A 22,296-nucleotide genomic window follows, 5' to 3' on the forward strand; every position below is an offset into this window, starting at 1 on the left:
TAGAGGGGTATATTTTATGGATCAAAGTGCTTTTTTTTTCCTCCATGTATCCTGAAATAGATGATTTATGTGTAAGTAAGAAGATCCCATCCCAATCAGCTGTGGTCAAAGTGCAACTAATATCGCGCTCCCACTTTTCCTTAAAATGGAGGGGTCCTCAACAATCCATAGAACAAGGAGACCATATGTGAGGTCGTGTCCTTTTGGGTAAATAAGTTGTTCAAAAAATTTAAGCTTTCTAAGACGGAGCGTGTTAGGTGATAGAGAACGATAGAAGCAATCCAGCTGTTGGTACAGAAGCCAATCTCCACCAGTGGACTCCTCTGGAACCAGAGAAGAATAGGATAATAATTGGGATGTGCTTAAAAAGTGGCAGATGGTTGTGCCTGGGGATCTAGGCTGGTAACATATGGAAACCCTATAGAGTCCCTCAGGAAACAAGGGATTTGCATAAATTGATGACTTACCCGAGAATGTGTCCAGTGAAGGATCGAAGGCTAGATTGGAGTCAACGTCAACCACGATCGGCGAGTTGCCATCGAACAATTCAAGTCAGGCTAGAGTAGTCCTACCGAATTAGAGTTGACACTGGTTTGCAAGAATTAATATTTTACAATAGAAGGATACACGTAGGAAAAGAAAACGATAATTTGGATCAATAACGGAGTCTAGGACTTAAGGGGTAAAAGATTTATGGAACCCTATGGAGACGCACTTAGATGCTCCCTGTGGATTGGTGCTTTGATACCAGACAGGGTAGTACCTGTTTTGACAAGAGGGGGTGTTGGAGGAATAAAAATAATTCTCCTGTAACCTAATAATGGAGGACTAACGCTTATGTGCGGACTATTAGACTAGTTTTTCGGGCTTATTGAACCCTTTGATATTAAATTAACATAGTTTGAGACTATCCATGGTCGGTTATTTCACTGGGAAAGGGATAATGGGAAAGGAGAGCTGAGGGAAGGAACAAGAAAGGAAGCAGACAACAACAAAACGAACAAGGACACCATAAAAGACTCAGATACAGACCACATAGAATAAGGGAATGAGAGTAAATATAAAAAAAAAAAACATTTTTTTTTTCTACGAACTGAACTGAATGTAACCTATCGTCCGCAAGGGTAGAAGCAGGAGTGACAGAGGGCCCTCTGCAACCACCTCAGACCAGTCCCTTCTTAATCCGCTAACCTCCATACCAGTACCACTGCACAACAAAGGCACGGAACTCAATGCTCCACCTGCAGGTAAAAAAAAGGAAGAATGCAAAGGGAAAATGGCAAAATACAGTAACCCATTTGAAGCTGTAAAGAACCACTACACAATCCATAAGAAATGGAAAGCATGGAGGCATAATAATAGCAAAGGTGCCGTAAACAAAGAACCAAGTATTCATGCACACCTGACTGGAAAAAAGGAAAGGACAAGTACGTTTAGTCACAGATCTCGTGTCACGAAGGGTCTGTGGACCCACTGGGCCGTACCGCCTTGGCGGTAAGGCAGCTGGCCAACAGGGAGCAGGTGAATGTCTATAGTTCTATAGGTACCTGTGGCAGTTCAGACAGCAGCAGGGCAGGATCGGCTGGGATTTAGGTAGCAGGCGGACGTCAGGCGAGGTGAAGCAGGTCAGACGTGGATGCAGCACGGCACGACTTTGGCACAGCTCGGTGCTAGACTAGGAAGGTATGGATTGCTAGGAACTAGAATTGGAAACAGGTATAGGTACAAGGAAAGGGACTGGAACAAGGACTGGAACAGGAAACACACTAGGAGGCCATCACAAAGACAAACTATAGGGAACACAACAACGCTCAGGCATAGAACTAGGGGGCTGGATCCCTCTTATAGTCCAGGGTACTCACGGGTAAAGTTCGTCCATGAGGTATGGTGCGCGCGCTGCCCCTTTTAAGAGCGCGCACGAGCATGCGCGCGCACCCTACGGGATCCGGCAGAGGTGAGTGGACGCGAGCGCTGGCGTCTCTTTTGAGGAGGAGGCTCGGACCAGCACTTGCCGACTCGTGACTTCAGCTGTCAGGGGGATGTTGGAGCTGACAGCCCGCAGCCACGGACATTACATCACGTAACCTGAGCCACAGGTGATCCTCTGGTAGAAAATAAAGTACACATGGGTCTCCTCCAACTAGTAACTTGCCAGCTCTTGAATGTTGGAGGATTCAGTAGAACAAGAGACCTTGGCCATTCCTTGAGGGCTTTCATAGGGAGGCTTAAAGTCCCGAGAAAATTCGGGAGATCAGACAAGCACGAAGGTTGCCAACCTCCACTTCAGTCATTTCTGGACAGCTGAGCTAAAAATCACGGACAGACCAAAATTTTTACGGACACCTTACAAAATCAAGACTTAATGATTAAACCTGATGTACCCCCATCATTCCTGTATATAGCCCCCATCTTTCCTGTATGTAGCCCCCATCATTTCTGTATATAACCGCCATCATCCCTGTATATAACCGCCAACATCCCTGTATATAACCGCCATTATTCCTGTATATAACCACCATCATTTCTGTATATTACTCCATCATCACTGTATACATGGATGATGGGAGTTATATACAGGAATGATGGGGGTTATATACAGGGATCATGGCTGGCTGGTATATACAGGGGCGATGGGAGTTATATACAGGGACGATGGGAGTTATATACAGGGATGATGGGTTACATAGTTACATAGTTAGTACGGCTGAAAAAAGACACATGTCCATCAAGTCCAACCAAGGGAAGGGAAAAGGGAAGGAAAAATTTCTACACATAGGAGCTAATATTTTTTTGTTCTAGGAAATTATCTAACCCTTTTTTAAAGCCATCTACTGTCCCTGCTGTGACCAGCTCCTGCGGTAGGCTATTCCATAAATTCACCGTTCTTACTGTAAAGAAGCCTTGTCGCCTCTGCAGCTTGAACCTTTTTTTCTCCAGACGGAGGGAGTGCCCCCTTGTTTTTTGAGGGGGTTTTACAAGGAACAGGATATCACCATATTTTTTGTATGTGCCATTAATATATTTATATAAGTTAATCATGTCCCCCCTTAGTCGTCTTTTTTCAAGGCTAAATAGGTTTAATTCTTTCAATCTTTCCTCATAACTTAAATTCTCCATGCCCCTTATTAGCTTCGTTGCTCTTCTTTGTATTTTTTCCAACTCCAGGGCATCCTTTCTATGAACTGGAGCCCAGAACTGAACTGCATATTCTAGATGAGGCCTCACTAATGCTTTGTAAAGTGGCATTATTACATCCCTGTCCCGCGAGTCCATGCCTCTTTTAATACACGACAATATCCTGCTGGCCTGTGAAGCAGCTGATTGACACTGCATGCTGTTATTGAGTTTATGATTTACAAGTACACCCAGATCCTTCTCAACAAGTGAATCCGCCAGTGTAGCTCCCCCTAGGACATATGATGCATGCAGGTTGTTGGTACCCAGATGCATAACTTTACATTTATCTACATTAAACTTCATTTGCCAAGTGGACGCCCAAACACTTAGTTTGTTTAAATCTGCCTGCAATTCACAAACATCTTCCATAGTCTGAACTATATTACATAGCTTGGTGTCATCTGCAAAAATAGAAATAGTGCTATTAATCCCATCCTCTATATCATTAATAAATAAGTTGAATAATAGTGGTCCCAGCACTGAACCCTGGGGTACACCACTTATAACCGGTGACCATTCAGAGAAGGAATCATTGACCACAACTCTCTGGATACGGTCCTTGAGCCAATTCTCAATCCAATTACAAACTATATTTTCTAAACCTATAGTCCGTAATTTACCCATTAGGCGTCTATGGGGGACAGTGTCAAATGCCTTTGCAAAGTCCAAAAACACTAAATCCACAGCGGCCCCTCTGTCTAGACTTTTGCTTACCTCTTCATAAAAACAGATTAGGTTAGTTTGACAACTTCTGTCCTTAGTAAAACCATGCTGGCTGTCACTTATAATGCTATTTATTGTCACATAATCCTGTATATAGTCCCTCAATAGCCCCTCAAACATTTTCCCCACGATGGATGTTAAGCTTACTGGTCTATAATTACCCGGGGAAGACCTAGAGCCCTTTTTGAAAATAGGCACCACATTTGTCCTGCGCCAGTCCCTTGGCACTATACCAGTCACTAGAGATTCTCTGAATATTATGAAAAGGGGGACAGAAATAACTGAACTAAGCTCTTTAAGAATTCTAGGGTGTAACCCATCTGGTCCCGGAGCCTTGTGCACATTTATTTTATTTAATTTAGCTTGGACCATCTCTACATTCATCCAATTCAGTATATCAGCCGATATATTAACAGCACTGGCACCGGCTACATCAGCTGCTCTTTCTTCAGTTGTATATACAGAGCTAAAGAACCCATTTAGTAACTCTGCCTTCTCTTGATCCCCTGTGATCAACTCCCCATTACCATTATCTAGGGGTCCTACATGTTCAGACCTTGGCTTTTTTGCATTTATATGCTTGAAGAATTTTTTAGGATTTGTTTTACTATCCTTGGCCACCTGCCTTTCATTTTGTATTTTTGCTAATTTTATTACATTTTTACAGATTTTATTAAGCTCTTTATATTTTACAAAGGCTACAGCTGTACCCTCAGATTTGTATTTTTTAAATGCCCTTTTTTTGTCATGTATTGCCCCTTTCACAGAAGGTGTAAGCCATGTGGGGTTTAATTTGAGTCGTTTATACTTATTACCTGTAGGAATAAATTTTGCACTATAATAACTCAAAGTAGATTTGAAAATCTCCCATTTATCATTTGTTCCATTATTTGACATTAGTTCTTCCCAGTCCATATCCTGAATTGCAGCCCTCATCCTGGGGAAATTGGCTTTCTTAAAATTAAATGTTTTTGCCCTCCCAGCCTGCGTTTGTTTTTTACAGTATAGGTAAAATGTAACTATATTGTGATCACTGTTACCGAGGTTTTCACGAACATTGACATTCCCAACAAGATCTGCATTATTAGAAATGACCAGATCCAACAGAGCTTCACCTCTAGTCGGGTCTTCCACAAACTGGCCCATAAAATTTTCCTGCAACAGGTTGAGGAAATGTCTCCCCTTTGCAGTTGAAGCCGAACCATGACACCAATTAATATCCCGGAAATTAAAATCTCCCATTATCACTACAGTACCCGCCTGTGCAGCCCGCTCCATCTGTTTATATAGCTGAACTTCCATCTCCTCAGTTATATTGGGGGGTCTATAGATTACACCAAAAGTAATTTTTTCAGTGTTTACCTCCCTTTCTAGTTCCACCCACAAAGTTTCAACCTCCTCACAGTCTTCACCCACTATTGTCTCTTTCACACTCGCCTTCATATCACTTCTCACATACAGACATACACCACCACCTTTCCTATTTGTCCTGTCTTTACGAAAAAGTGTAAAACCCTGTAGATTTACAGCCCAGTCATGTGAAGAGTCCAGCCATGTTTCAGCAACACCAACTATATCTATATTTTCTTCCAGTATCAAGGCCTCCATTTTACTTGCTAGACTTCTGGCATTTGTGAACATACACTTTAACTTGCCTGTCAGTTTTTCACTTTTATTATCAGAAATGTGATTTGACATTAATCGGTCCTTTTTATTTACACTGATGTTTTGTAACGAAAGGATCTCCTTATCTTGTTGTCTAGTCCTCTCCCCATATTCTGTTTCTCCCCCCACCAATATAGTCTGACCCCTCTCTAACCTGGCTACCCCTTTTTTTTCTACATTGACCTCCCTCCTCAGCCCTAGTTTAAATACTCCGCCACCCCAGCTAGAATTCTCTCCCCCAGCACAGCGGACCCCCTTCCATTTAGGTGCAAATCATCTGCAGAATACAGTTTGTACCCCAATGAAAAGTCAGCCCAGTGCTCTAGGAACCCAAATCCTTCTCCTCTACACCAAGACTTCAGCCATGCATTTAACTCCCTAAGCTCCCGCTGTCTTTCCTGTGATGCGCATGGCACAGGCAGTATTCCTGAGAATACAACCTTGGAGGTCCTTCCCTTCAGCTTGTAGCCTAGTTCTTTAAAATTATTCTTAAGGCTCCTCCACCTACCATTTATTCTGTCGTTGGTACCGACATGGACCACGACAGCTGGATCATCACCAGCCCCTCCCAGCAATTTGTCCACCCGTTCCACCACATGCCGAACCCTGGCACCAGGGAGACAGCAAACCATTCGGTTGAGGTGGTCTTGGCGACAAATAATTCTATCCGTCTTCCTGATTATAGAATCCCCTACGACTATCAATTGTCTTGGCTTACCTGCATTACCATCCCGCCGACTACTAGCTGGGCTGTTCTCCCGGCTGTTAGGGAGATCAGTATCCACTAGGGCTGCCATTTCTGAGACTGACACCCTCGCATCATCACCCAACTTGGCAATTTTGCCTGGAATGTCAGAAACCGGATCGGCCTTCCTTGTCTTTGACCCCTTTCTACTGCCCCTAACTACATTAACCCAGCTACTTACCTGATCCTGCTCACCCATGTCTTCACCCTCCAGTTGTAACCCACTAACTGCATGCTCTGTGAGCAGCAAGCTCCGTTCAAAATTGTCTATCCTCCTCAGTGTTGCATTCTGCTCCTCCAGATCTCTAATACGAGCTTCCAGGTGAACAATATGCTCACATCTGCCACAGAGATATTCACCCTGGAACTCCGGCTCCAGTCGTGCATACATATGGCAAACTGTGCACTGAAGAAAACCTCCAATCTTGCTGTCCATTATCCCAGTTACAATAAAACAGCGAACAGGTGTTAACCAAAAAGATAAAGAAGTAGAAGAGCACTTACTTGGGCTTTAACTCCTCTTTTCAACTCCGGTTTTTGGAACTCCACTTAATATACAAACCACTTGCAATTCAAGCCACAGAGCAGGCTCTACAGAGTAGTGAGGCCTGATTTATACCACCTGGTAGCAGCTAAGCCCTCCCCCTTACTCAGCTACTCAGCTATGGGTGTGTATTTAACTTCCATCGTTCGTAGGCACTGTCCTTCACCATGGCGCGCATCCATTAAGGACGCAGGATGCTGTGGACCAATAGGATGCCAGGCAGCGGAATCTGAAAATATTCTGAAGGCAGAGCACGATCTTAGCGGTGGAGGGGGTGGAGTCCGCGCACTGCCTTCTAGTGTAGTGGCGTCCCTTACATTCTTGTTTGCGCTACACATATAAGTTTGGCGCATGCACAGTGCAAACTTTCAGAAAAAAATAATAATTCACGGACTGTGTTTTTTTCTGCCAGACACTACGGACGGCAAAAAAAACCACTTGTTTTTACAGACTGTCCGTAAATTTACGGACGGTTGGCAACCATGACAAGCACCTAAAGGTAACGGTCTAGTTATCTTTGCAGGCAATCAATGAAGAGGGATATCCCCAAAGATATATAATATTGCTTTCCGTCAGCGCATCCAGTAACGGACAGAGTGCCCTTATCAGTTGGAGAGTGTGTCTTGCAAGATCTGATTGAGAATTTGTGCCCTTTGAAAATTAATCTAATCTTGTAAACGAGCAGCAGTCATGATAGCGTCCTTGATCTTGAAGAAATTAACTCTTCTGACAATATCTCTAGCCCGCTGGGATCATCCTCTCTCACCCTTTGTCTATAGACATTTTATGAGCAAAAATAAAAAGGATTTTTACGCAAGATGGTGGGTTACTGCTTTTTCTTTCATGCTTTTCTTTGGATTGGTGGATAGCTGGATACTTACCCTTCAGCTGGGCACCTACGTGTCCTGTTATTTAAACATTCCCCCCGAGACATACCCGCTCCTAGGAAAAAGTGAGGACTGTGAGTAGTGCCGACATATTGACTTTCTTTTGTTTTATGTATATCTCTAGGGCGTTGCCCTTACACTGGATGATGTCCTAGGGTCACTCGGACTCAGTCCAGTACAATCAGAGGACCAGCGGGAGATTTGAGGAGCAACACAAATATTCATTGCAAAATAGAGTACAAATCTTTATTAGGAACAGTCTCAAGGACATTCCTCAAACTAATGATGTTATGCCAGTTATGGTTTTCAATGTCCTCAAGCTGGGTTGCCTGCTCTTCCTCCCTGGTTAGCAGGTATAGTATTGCAGTATGGTCTTTGATCCCGGAGCCTGTGACAACGCGTCACAGCTACAACTGCAGCTCGGACTTCCAGATCCAAGTGACGAGGACTGAAAACGTACAATTTGTGCAGGTTTCAAAACTAAAGTATATAAACCAATACCATAGTATTACACAGCCGAAATCCCGTTTTAACATCCGGGATCGGAGATGACTCTGAGCCTCGCCGTTTCACCCCTTACTTGCTGTGATCAATAGAGACCGCGGCACCTACGAAAGGGATACACTGTCAGGCAATAATGCTTTGGAAATGCAGCTTCAGTCCCCTAGTAGAACTGGTAAAAAATTAAACCAAGTATAAAACAAAAATCGGCCAAAATGAAAAAAAAATCAAAATCTGTTTTTTTATATCAATATTTTATTCAGTAAAAATAGTTAACTATAAAAAAATGGATATAAAGTATCGACACAATTGTAACGACCCATAGAAAAAAGATAACAGAAGATGTATACAACATGGCAATTGGCGTAAAAAAAATTGCAAAAAAACAATGGCAGATTATTTTTTCCCATTCACCCCCAAAAAAATAATACGATTAATATTAAAATGAATATTAAGTTCGATGCATCCCCAAAAGGTGGCAATAAAAACTAGAACTCTTCCCACAACCGCTATGTCGATTAAAAAAATATTATGTATCCCGAAACACAAATGTTTACTAAAACATAAAATACATATTATTAGTATTTCCGCAATTGTGATGACTAGTAGAATAAAGTTAACACATTTATACCGCACGGCGCAAATAACAAAACTCCAAAAACATTGGCAGAATTGATTGTTTTTTTCCCACATGTAACATATACGGATTTTGCTGCAGAATTATGGTGGATGTGTGGCGAAATCCACAGCGGATTGCTTCCACTATGTGTGGACGTATCTTTAAGGGGTTTTTCACAGATGCAATTTCAGGCTGCTGTTCCCTGATATAGCACAGGGGTCTTTGGGCACCCTCACCGGCATCGGTGCCCAGCTGTAACTACTTCCTCTTCACCCCCTATAGAAGTGATCCCAACCGGGGTGCCACGCCACCATGGGAACACTCCAGGGGTGCCGCGACACTCCTCTAATCCAATGCCACAAGAATCCAGTAATAAAAGAAAATGTAGCAGATGTGCGTGCGTCACATCTGCTACACACAAGTACCGCCCCCGATTCTTACTTTTCCTTCTTAAGCTTGTAGCGGACGTTCTGCACAGACGTCTGCTACAACTACCGCCCACCGATTCCCGCCGCAACAGGTTGTTGGATAGTAGTGCGGGTGAAATAAACGCTGCGGTCCTGGGCAGCATATGTGATTCCTTCCCCTGCAGCAAGCACATTTTTGTGCCGTTACAATCACATCTCTATGATGTGATTGTAGCAGAGTTATAGTGTGCTTACTGTGGGGTAATGAATTAACTTCTGTCTGTGAACCGGGTGAAGTTGAACGGTGAGCCGCCGGTAAAAAATTTTTTGCCTACTCTATGCCATGTGATCTGAGGTGGGGTGGGGTGATGGTGGTGTTCATGGTGATGGTTATTTTACTGTAGGGGGGCTGATGGGCACTTTACTGGGGGGGGTTGATGGTCACTTTACTGAGGGGCTGATGGTCACTTTACTGGGGGGCTGATGGTCTTTTTTCAATGGGATTGATTCAATGGGAGGCAGAGACTTTTTTTTTTTTTTTTTTTCGGACGGCTTTTGGCTGCTCGCAGAAAAAAAAATAGGTGTGCTCTTTCTTTGAGCAGTTTCCGGCTCTGACCACCCCTTGAAATCAATGGGCGGCAAAAAAGATCAGCAACGCTTGTTTTCAGCATTATTTTGCGGTGGTTTTTGCCCACAGTTTTTGCATTAACTTCATCAGCCGCAGGCAAAAAACTCGAAAAAAATAAGCATCTAACAACACTCACACTTCAGCAATTTTGAGGCAGATTTTGAATTGGCAATTAGGCCTAAGAGTGTACTGATTGTTGTTTCACTGTTTTTTTTTTTGTAAATATTATTTGGTGGGGTGCCCTAAGGAAATAGTTTTTTTTTCCAGGGTGTCCAAAGCCAGAAAAGGTTGGGAAACTCTTGCCTGGCTATATTCCTGCATAGATACAGACTAAAGACAGGATTTCTCAGGGTGCACAGCGGGTAGCCTCATTATGAACCCCTATAACTGAATAAATAGACTGTTACTATAACATATTGTATTTTTTTTTTTGTCCCCTCCAATTTGGCTTTAAGTCTTAAGTCAACAACCACATCAAGTTCACCCTTATTTAGGGTTGAGAAGTTGGATATATTGAGCTGACTTGACGAAGCCAAAAGAAACATCATCCTTTTCATGGCATACGGGTTTAATTTGACAAAAGTCATGAGATGATCTGCCCTTAAGAGGAGGTTGATGTTACCCTATTTGTCATAATGTAGGTTTTCCTATTGTAGTGTATAAATGCTCTGCCTTGAATAAATATAAAGACAAACATTATTACAGTTGTGCATATGCCTACAGCAATGATCTGCAACTTGTTAGAAAACTACAACCCCCAGCATGCCCTGACAGTCGGGATACATGTGCATTACGTAGGTTGCCTGGCTTTCATGCAGTGCGTTCATGTGCCTGTTTAGCCCTGTCCTCTTCCCGCTCCATAAAAGAAGCAAAATCTCTAGCCGAGTCTCTTTTACAAATACCTTCCGTAATCCTTTCTAATTGGCCATAATCTCTTTTATACAAATAAATAATTTCTTCCTTTTATCATTTTTAAGGGGCACTGAAAATAAAGAGTTTATTTATTTGGTTTGTGATAATTGCTACAGCTGCTTCTATGCAAACTAGGACATTAACTATTCACCTCCTGTATAATATCCTATTTAGAAGGTTCTAATAAGCCAAAGAATTAAAGAGCATTTCCCCCTAAAACGAAGAGAAGCCATTGAGTTGTCCTCTTCTCTCAGGTTGTTATAAATTATAATTAACTTCTTAGTAGTTGTATTTTTTTCTGGGAAAGCTGGGTGACTACCAGTATGACCACTGTCAAAAATCCTAAAGGAGTTGTCTCCCAGCATCCTGAAACACTTATCTTCCTAGTTATGCAGCGATACGGAGCTGATATGTATCCCTACATTTGCCATTTTGGAGTTTGGGAAAGCAGGCTAACATCCCAGTAGGGATCAGCAATGGCAGACACGTTAATGGTCGCCAAACTTTTCTAGAAAGAAATAAAGCTAAACAATAAAACTTTTAACATGAGACTTAAAGGGTAATTCCAATCTTAAGAAATGATGTCATATCGCTAGGATATGTCATCACATCCTAAATGGTAGGGGTCTGAGTGCAGGGACCTCCAGGGCATTCAGGAGCCGCAAGGCTAGTTAAGATCTCTGGCTCCTTCAGTTTTTTACTGCACTGCGTGGGTCCAATCTACCCTCTGTGCAGGAACCCCATTCACTCGAATGGTGAGAAGTTGCAGACAAACTGCCCATGAGGTTTCTTCTCCTTCGTTCTTGTGATCGGCTCACGAGAGCCAGAGGGAAAACCATGCTTTTATGGCATATACTAGTGAAATGCTATCACTTTTAAATGCACTTTTTTGAATGTTTTTTTTATTTACTTCAGAGGTAAATGCTCTGGGGACCTCATAAATTAACTCTTTATGGGTACTTATATGTTAACAAGCAGGTATTTAACAAATCAGTGTGGTAGAGCTGCAATACCAGACACCGCCCTGGACAAGAGTGGCGCTTTTTCTGTGAGAAAGCAGACCTGTTTTTCTAATCTTGAAAAACATATGGCTATATCTGAAAGACTCGACCTCCTGTGAACGCCTGTATAACTACTAAGCAAGTAACTGTACTAAATGAATATCATGCTCCTTGGGCCTAGATTATATCTTAACAGTTGTTTTTTACTTGCTTTCTTGTAAAGGAGATGCCTGCCGCAACAAGCCACTGGATCTTGTCTTCATCATTGATAGTTCCAGAAGTGTCCGTCCCTATGACTTTGAAAAAGTGAAAGAATTTCTCATCACCGTGTTAAAATTTCTTGACATTGGCCAAGACACAACTAGGGTGGGATTACTGCAATATGGCAGCACAGTAAAAAATGAATTTTCTCTCAAAACGTACAAAAAAAAGTCTGACGTTGAACGTGCCGTCAAGAGAATGATGCACCTTGCCACAGGCACCATGACTGGACTGGCGCTTCAATATGCCATGAATATTGCATTTTCTGAGTCTGAAGGTGCACGTCCTTCAAACATGTATGTGCCAAGGATTGCCATGATAGTGACAGATGGTAGACCACAGGATCCTGTAGCTGAAATTTCTGCTAAGGCAAGGAATTCCGGAATCTTGATATTTGCAATCGGAGTGGGCCGAGTGGACATGCAAACCTTGAAAACTATTGGAAGTGAGCCTCATGATGAACATGTCTTCTTGGTGGCCAATTTCAGCCAGATTGAAACACTGACGTCTGTGTTCCAGAATAAACTTTGCGGTAAGAATTTATATATTTTCAATATTGAATATTACATTTATGGATACATGAATCCAGAAAATGAAGGTTATTATTTATCTAAACGAAATGAAAGGGTGATATGGCTCTCAAACATGTCCCCCTTTCCGTGTGCTAAAGTTGAGTTTCATTTGTAGAGAGAAAGCCCTGCATAGATGCATAACACAGGTAAAAAGAGAAACCCTAAAGCAGTAGCAGGTACATATGCCCTTGCTTATAAACATTTCTACCTTTCGCTTAGGATAACATTTGACCTGACATCCACCAGGGACGGATCCAGGATCGAATTCTAAGGGGGCGGAATAAAGCATAGTGGGCCATGTGGCGCGACAAATATTACTTTGTTTGGTCATGCCTCTCACTACTCCTTTAAATATGTAAGACACACCGCCAACACGAAGACGGAAAGTGGAGCTCAGAAACACCTAATCAAAGTAATGGACAAGTGTACACTACTACTATACAAAAATCATTATAACCCATAATACTGCCATATATTGACCATAGAATGGATAGATACCAGCTCCACACAGGTGGTCTGCAGAGAATTCAGATTACAGATAAAACAAGTGAATACATTACTAATCAGACACAGGTAAAATAAACAACAATTAAATCTAGTGACTCACATGTGACGTCTTCTATGATTGGAGTTGTTTACTTTCCTTTTCTTCTCCATCCAACCCAGACCACCTTGACATCTTCTTCTCCAGACATTTGCAGAGTGTGCTGCCAGTCATCTTTGGCCCCTTGCTTCTACAGCCCACCTTCACCCTTTATAACAACACTATACAACTAAATTAATTAAGCCCCAGATCCCTAAATTATTCTGCTCCCAGACCAGACCGTTAAATAAATTCAGTCCCCAGAGCAGACCCCTAAATTAACCCAGACCCCCAAATTAATTCAGATCATAGACCAGTTTATATTTCAGACCACCCAATCAGACCTGTAAATTACTTCAGACCCCAGACCAGGCCCCTAAATGAATTTCAGACCCACGATCAGAACTCTTGATAACTTCAGACCTCAGACCAGATGCCTAAATTAGATTCAGACCTCTGACCATACCTCTAAATGACCCAAGACCAGACCCTAAAAAATTTCAGACTCCAGAAATTCATTTAGACCCCCAAATGCCACAAATAATTTTAGACCCCACTCCATTACCTCAGACCCCTACAATACTTCAGACCCCTCTATATACTTACCACTCCTTGCTCCCAGCTCCTCTTCAACCCATGGCGTGACCTCAAATAAAAAACAGCTATCAATTTCTCCAACTGTAGCCAACTTGATGACCATATTGCTATAGAAAAAAAAACAATACATACCGTGACCCTCATTCCCGTCGAGCGCCGTTTGTTGACATGTCTCTGGGGATGTGTCCCTGTTGTTCCGATGCATCTTCTTGCTCTGGCTTGTCAACGCCTGGCTTCTTGCACCATAAAGAATACAGGGGGGTGCACATGTGACCTCTCCTGCTGTGAACGTATACGCCCCCTCACTAGTGACGTGCCGTATAGTTGGCTCCTAGACCATGTCATCAGTATACAGGACCTCAGTAGGGAGTGAGGGAAGCGTGACGTCAGAAGTCCTGTGACGCGCTGAGCAGAAGAACGGGCACTTTCGAAATTATAAGGTAATTAAAGGGTTGATGTGGAGGAGTGCCTAAGCATAGTGACCACATAAAAGGCAAACTCGAAAAAAAACCATTTAGTTACCTAGGTCGTCCTCCTCTACACCCACTCTAGCTCAGCTATGTCCTTCCTATAACCAGGTGCCAAAAATGTTAAAATTTAGTTTTTTCGGTCCTTGTACATAACCTTACATTTATCGACATTAAACATAAATTGCTATTTCTCTGCCCAAGCATCCAGCTTCCCAAAAATCCCTCTAATTTTATGTTTTTCTGTCCTAATTACATTACATAGCTTAGTATCATTGCGAATATTGACATTTTACTTTGTAAGCCCTCTACAAAGTCATTAATAAACATATTATAAAGACGACCCAATACTGACCCCTGTGGTACCCCACTGGTTCTTCTAATCTATACTTTCATACGTCCTACTATCTTCAACTAAGAATCAAATTAATGCGTGAGATAAACAGAATGCTAGGTCATGCACTCTTTGTATCCCAACTTCTTCTCATTTCTATCAGTCCCTCCAGTGGCTATAAACAAAAATGTAATTCAAAAATCTTCCCTTACTGTAAAAAATTCAGTCTAACTTGGTCTCTGCCTTCCATTTCTTCACTAAATCCAATCTTCAGACACATAACAACAAACAGCCTTCACTACTTCTTCCTAAGTAATTTAGCACAAAGAAGGGGACAGATGGATGGGAGTATGACTGCAGGATCAGACTACACAAGGTTTGTTGGTAGTCTGTTACCATGGTCACACAAGTTTTCATAGGAGCTGTAGACACAAAATGGTAACATATTTTAAATTCTCCAAACAATATGGTATGATGCTCACTCTTGGTACAGGGTTAGTTTAATTACCACATGTGTAACAGCGGCTCCACGTTCACCGGTCATAGAAATTTTCCAACAATATGAAATGTACACACTTTCATTGATTTTATACTTTATATTGTTTTTCAGTAAATATAAACATTCTGTGTGTATACATTTAGTAATTTATGCTGACTAACAGAGTTCACGCTAAGGTGACCTCCCCCTCCAACCAGGGCACGCTGCAACGTTTCAGGTGTCCTCCCCTTCCTCAAGCGTAACGACCGGTGGGAAGATTGTCCACTAATTCTTTCAGCTGTACATAGGCGGTATTTCGTTGGTGAAACCTGAACCAAATACATACTTTAAAATAATCCTCCTTATTGCATCTCCTATACAAAAATACAGCTCAACTTTAAAGATTTCTAAACTGTTTTAGTATTAATCCCATATATGATAACTTCAAATATTTAAATATAAATATATTGCATGCTCTAGCATTAAAATAACAATAAATGCTGGCAAAGATGTAAAAAAAAAAAATACATTAAAGTTACATTATTCGTTTAGTGTATTTGTAAACTGAATACAATATACTATATACAGGTTGTTGTATACAGTGATCTTCCTATTGCAATTTTATCTTTGCACTGTAATGGCCTTTTTGTTTTCAGACGAAGTGGGTTGATATGATCCCTTGTATACTTTAAAGAGGCTCTGTCACCAGATTATAAGTGCCCTATCTCCTATATAATCGGCGCTGTAATGTAGATAATAGTGTTTTTTTATATTGAAAAACAATCATTTTTGACCAAGTTATAAACAATTTTAGATTTATGCTAATTAGTTTCTTAATAGACAACTGGGCGTGTTTTTACTTTTGACCAACTGGGCGTTCTACAGAGGAGTGTATGACGCTGACCAATCAGTGACCAATCAGCGTCATACACTTCTCATTGTTCCAGCCCAGCTTCTTTCACTGCACAATCACGCTGGGCTGGAACAATGAGAACTGTATGACGCTGATTGGTCACTGATTGGTCAGCGTCATACACTTCTCTCCATAACGCCCAGTTGGTAAAAAGTGAAAACACGCCCAATTGTCTATTAAGAAACGAATTAGCATAAATCTAAAATTGTTTATAACTTGGTCAAAAATTATAGTTTTTCAATATAAAAAAACACTGTTATCTACATTACAGCGCCGATTATGTAGGAGATAGGTCACTTATAATCTGGTGACAGAGCCTCTTTAGGACGTTCGTAGCTGTGTGTGCGTATTTTACATTGAAAGTGTGAATGTTACCATTACAACATGAGTTGTAGTAAATGAATCCAGATGTTGCTTGTGCAATGTGTTAATATGTATAGTATATCCTTGTGACCCAGGTCATAGGAATGTAAAGCCCATCATGAGAAGTCCTGTGTCGTACCTTGAGCGCACAGGAAATGTTACCATGTCTCTAGTTCCTAGAGAAATCTGCTTCTTCTCTGTTACAAAAGCATTACATTATTTTGGTTTTTGCATTAAATATGAAGCAGAATAACTTTCATCTTCATCTTCCTCCACCTTTTAATAAATACAATCCAACTTGCTTGGGTCATAGTTAGAAACATCTGCTCAACCATTTAAACTTTCTGAAGTTGACTTGATTGTTCGGAGAAAATGTCTATTGGCTCCGCTAACAATGCTACGAATGTTTCAAAAAGTTTATTATGTTTCTGCAATAATAATGTCCTAGCGAAGAGAGTGTTAGGAGTCCATGACATTGACTAACCTCTGAGTATGGGAGGTCCAACTGGACCCTGTGGTTCGGTGCAGACCACAAGCATTGTATCGTAACAAGAGACCAGGCCCTAAGAAGACATTCATAACTGTCACAAGAAAACCACAAGAATCCCCGTTGAGTTGCTACAAATTCGGCTGTTAAATCAATAGATAAGAATTGGACCTGAGGGATTTGTGGTTGATTTTTACAATGATTTACAGTGAACGCCCCGTGCGGCGATGCTTCAAACACTCAAGTGAAGATGTAAACATGAAGTAAAATAACCAGCAAATGTAGAAGTGCAGCTACTGTAACATACAATAATAAGCACATTAGACACAGCCATATCTTGTTCGGGAACTGGTGCTAAGTGAAATATGAAACTAAGATTGAAAAAATGTAATAGCTTGAGAAGCCTAAGATAATAAACAGTAGAGGAGACAAAATATTGTAAATGTATTTTTTTCTTGATTAAATGGTTAGAGGGTTAAAGGCTATTAAACCTTTCAGTGTGTTTTGCGCAACTTTGTAATTTGTTTTTATTAAAAATATTTTTTTTCTTTTTGAGATACGGGTGCTCTGTATTCCGTATACAGTGCAGCTCTAGCTTACACTAAATCCTGTACCCGTCAGGTCCGCGGGACTGACGGGTTCAGTGTCAGCGGGTCATGCATGTCTCTGGCACGCAGGATCCACCTGTTATACATCACATCGAAGTTCATAATTTAGATGTGATCGATTACAGATGGCTCCTGGGTGTCAGAGACACGCAGGACCCATGGACCTGATGAATTCAGGTCTTAGCGCACGATACAGCTGCTCTGTATACAGAATATGGAGCAGCTGTATCTCAAAAAATAAAAATTATTTTTAATAACTATTATAAAGTTGCACAAAACACACTGATAGACATTTTTATTTTAAAAAAAATCCCTTTCAAAGGTAGCCTTTAAGTTGGCCATAGACTAGGGTCATAACTATAGGAGGTGCAGAGGTCACAGTCACCCAAGGCCCGTCAGTCACATGAGCAGCAGCCAGTATTATAAATGGCACATGGAAGATGGGGGGCCCTATTACAGATTTTATATTGGGTCCAAGGAGCTTCAAGTTACATTGGCAGATTCAGCCAATTTTGCAGGGATATTCCGTCAATCTATGGTCTGTGACAAACCATATATGTTAGATTGTCTGCAGATCCCACCATAAATGGCTGAATTTTCCAACAAATATCTCATGTCTGTGGCCACCATTATGCTTGCCATACACATTATATTATGATCGGCCATCATGCGGCGATCCAGTGTATGTTTCAATGTTCATATCTACGATCCGATCATCAACATGCTAGACTATACTAGCAGATCAGAGAGGTTGGTTGGTCATTGGCCTTTGCTTAAAATTTTAACTTGACAAAAACATCCCAAATTTTGGAAATTTTATATTTCGGCCGACGGGACATTATCTCTCTCCTTATAATAACAAGAAGTTTCTCATTCTTTCCTACAGCTCCTCATCTCTGTTCTACTACCACACATGGCTGTGATCACTTCTGTATCAATACTCCAGGCTCTTACTTCTGTAGATGCAAGCAAGGATATGTCTTAAATCCTGATGAAAAGACCTGCAGAAGTAAGTCACATTTGTTTAGTATAATATATATGCTATAGGTTGAGCAATGCCAAGCAAAGTAGAGTTAGTACTCAGGACAACAGCTTGCAAGTCTTCTCCACGTGCCACATTTTCCACATTTTCTGATAATCCAGCAAAACTGCATGATAATCTCTTTAATTTCTCAAGACCAAAGGCAGACTCTTCTGATTTAAAAAAAAATCAGTCATAGTGTTATGTCTATCTTCTATTAGCATATTAGTTTGTGCTGATTTATTCAAGAAGCTCATTTTCAAGTAAATTTATTTACATTCTTTCTATGGCTGTCAAGAAATCCCAGATATTTGATAATCCAGTGTCCAGCAGGTCCTACTAATGCTGGATTAAAGGAGTGACAGAGCTAACAAAGAGCCTGAGTATAATAGTGGGTTTTCAGAGTTTGCAGAAATATTACCAGTGTCCTATTGCCTATAAAGTACTGTAATTTGCAAATACACATAAACTAGAAGATGACCACATTGAAAATTTCCAAAATGTTGGAAACTCTTGATCAATGTAAAGCCCTTTCGATCATTGAAAGTGCTGTTTATATTTCACCCAGTCCTTGGCCCAAACCTTCCTATTTTTGGCTTGCTTAAAGGGGTCTTCCTGTTTTCGAGTTTTTTTACAAACTTGTAGAAATTAGAAAGGAACAACTTTCTAATATACATTCCATCTGACTTCTTCTTCTCCACCTCCATTGGTATCTCTCATCCGGTGTGATTACAAGCCGTGGCGAAGTAACGGCCCATGTCTCCATCCGCTTTTGTTTGGGGGCCACAGTATGTTTCTTTCAAAGTGCCTTGAAATGCTCTGTGGCAGCTATTGGACAATGCAATCGCGCAATGTTACACCACCCTAGTTTTCTGCAAGTAATCTGCTGCATGTGAATATACCCTAAGAAGTAGCTGCATAGGATTTTCACAACTTTTTTCCCCCAATTGAGTATCATTAAGGACAGGTGTACATGGAAAGTTTATGGAATGTTTATGCAGGAAAAATTCACATTTTCTATGGAAACATGAGGAAATAATATGAGATAAAGGGGAAGAAAAGTTACCAAACTAAAATCATGTGCAAGATGTGTAATATGACTGGTATCAATTGACTCTAAAGTCACCAGTTAAAGCCCTAGCCTCATGAAACTTAATAAGCTGGATGTAATGTTCTCATTTCAGAGTTATAACTTTCCCTTTCTAGCTCTATTTAATGTGGAAATATCTCGGAAGAAGGAAAAGTATTAAAAATCAAATAATTGCCCTTTGGCGTTATCGTGTCAGTCATTGAGTGGTGCTACATTGTCAGAACATTTACTATTATACATTTGTGTTGTGCAGCTGAGGACTTGTGTGCCACAGAGAAACATGGATGTGAACAGATCTGCGTCAATACCCCGGGATCCTATCTGTGCCAATGCTATGAGGCGTATGAGCTGGCCAGAGATAGCAAGTCTTGCACCAGTAAGTATTATTAGTGTAAGCCTTTACCATTAACATAATATCTACTATATTATCTATAACTTATATACTCAAAACATTTTGGAGGAATTAACTATGATGTACTGTTCTCCATACCTACAGTACTATGACCTCCAACTTCAAGGCTTCGTCTAGGACAGATGCCGCCTACCAAATGGTGTACGCCAGGGCGTTACATACACACACACACACACACACACAGAGTGCTTTAAGGGCAGCAGCTGAACCACGTCTGGCCACATATCTCCTCAATTGCCATCCTGCCTAATCTACAGGAGTCCCAGACAGCAGGAAAAAGTCCACTGCCTCTTTACCCTAAGTATTATAATGAGAACAGTCAGAAGAATGATTCTCCAACATCTGCAATAGTTTGAGCAAGCAGCTAGGCATTCAGTGTCCATGCCCCGTTGTATCTCAAAACCCACAGGGTAAAGGGAATGTATCATCAGAAAATTGCCTATTGTTTAAATCAAGTTTTTACGTTGAACATATTTTTAAGAATACATGATGATTTCTTTAAATGTTATGTCATTAACTAGAAAAAAAATAATCCTGAAATCTTGCAGTTTTCACTCTGACCACTGAGTCTCCCAATAGACTGACACTTCCTGTTCTGTAAAGATCACTTCTCAGCAGTCATCTCATTATCATCACAGGCAGGATTACAATGACAGGTAACACCTCTATATATAGATAACACAGGATCCACCATTGACAATAAGTAATGGATACAGCGATCTTCCTCCCCCTCCCTGCACAATGACCTCTGTACAGGTTACAGAGCATGCCCAGAAAACTCTCCTATAGAAGTCAATGGGTCAGCCCCAGACAACTGTTTCCTTTGGTCTATGTGGCTGCTTTAAAGCATATCTCTAAATGCTGTTTACAGCAGCCCAGGCAAGATGGCTGCTTCCATAATCATGTACAGAAAAAAAAAACTGATTAAAAAAAAGGTTATTTATAGGTGATTCCATCCCTTTAAGCTTAAGTGGATTCATCCTTTAAAGCAGATCTCCGATTCTTGCTATAAAACGTAATGTGTAGATGTCCATCAGGATACTGCATCAAGCACAATGTTTTTTTTGTTTTTTCATTTACATCCCCAGCCTGTTATAGATCAGGCGATGCACTGATTGTAAACCCTAACAGGATGAACCGCAGGTAGAGAGGGGGTAGACGAGAGAACAGGGACTATGCATGTCTATGATTTCTGGGTGACTCTCTGACAAAAGGATAGCACGGTAGTTGCTAAAAATGTCTTCATGGACCCTGGAACAAGCTGAAGAAGGGTTCTAGAGCAGAAACACTTCTCAGCACAGCTCAGTTTTGAGTAAAAATGTCATTTGGATTTACATATAGGTAAAACTTTCGACATGATGTAGTATAAAGTTTAGTATGACCACTCTAAGATATATGCATATACTCATTTTATGTTTATCTGTGTGGCACGCATCATATATTTGGTACTAGATGCTTTTATTATTTCTGTTTTTTTATTCTCTTTTAGTTGTGGATTATTGTGCTTTGGATACCCACGGCTGTCAGCACAAGTGTCTTAACGTGAACGACTCTTATGTCTGTCAATGTCAGCCTGGGTTTATTCTGAATCCTGATAAGAAAACTTGTAGGAGTAAGCAAATTCTTCGTCCTTCTTTTGTAGATATCAATGTCAAGTAACATTAAAAGCAGACGTGACAATTACTCTACTATTTTGCTGATTCTGTCGTATTATAATGAAAGTCACCCAGTCTCACTCACGTCTTCTGACTTGTATGGACAAAGTTTTACTCTATAAATAAAAGTGTTATCCATAGTTGACACTGGGAACATTTGATTAATTGAATTAATGTCTAGCGATATAAATACTATACCTATAAGAGATTTTAATTCTCTATATCAATTTCCATATTCACTATTCCTAACATATACCTATAGATAATTCTTTAGTGATGCGAGTTTACTTTCCCTAGGACCGGATTACTGTGCGTTGTCTAATCATGGCTGTCAACATGAATGTGTTAATACTGATGATTCCTATAACTGTAGATGTCGGGCAGGATTTTCACTTAATGCAGACAAGAAAACTTGCACAAGTAAGTGTTTTTCTTCCTCACATTGGCTGCATTTCCATTTATATTGCTGTGCCATATTGCACTACACTATCAACACCTCACTACATTTCCATATGGCAGGTATAATGCCTGGACCTGCCTGTCCCGCCTTTCCCCTGGCAGTGATGGAGCCCATTATATAGACACAGTGACCTACGTGCCCACTCTGTTTAAGAAGTGACATTGCCCCCACTCCCATTCATTGTAT

At 40.9% G+C, this 22,296-nt stretch overlaps 1 protein-coding gene across 2 annotated transcripts in view; it reads left to right on the top strand.

Annotated features, from left to right (window-relative positions):
• The window catches only part of MATN2 (matrilin 2), a 109,945-nt gene that overhangs the window by 21,569 nt on the left and 66,080 nt on the right, over positions 1-22,296 (top strand). For both annotated transcript variants that reach the window (XM_075828044.1, XM_075828045.1), the window contains exons 3-7: positions 12,033-12,602; positions 18,359-18,481; positions 19,837-19,959; positions 21,485-21,607; positions 21,948-22,070. In XM_075828044.1, coding sequence (XP_075684159.1) covers positions 12,033-12,602; positions 18,359-18,481; positions 19,837-19,959; positions 21,485-21,607; positions 21,948-22,070 — 1,062 coding nt within the window. The remainder of the gene's footprint in view (positions 1-12,032; positions 12,603-18,358; positions 18,482-19,836; positions 19,960-21,484; positions 21,608-21,947; positions 22,071-22,296) is intronic.

Source organism: Rhinoderma darwinii, chromosome 5 (genome assembly GCF_050947455.1).
Source record: "Rhinoderma darwinii isolate aRhiDar2 chromosome 5, aRhiDar2.hap1, whole genome shotgun sequence".
Lineage (NCBI taxonomy): Eukaryota > Metazoa > Chordata > Amphibia > Anura > Rhinodermatidae > Rhinoderma > Rhinoderma darwinii.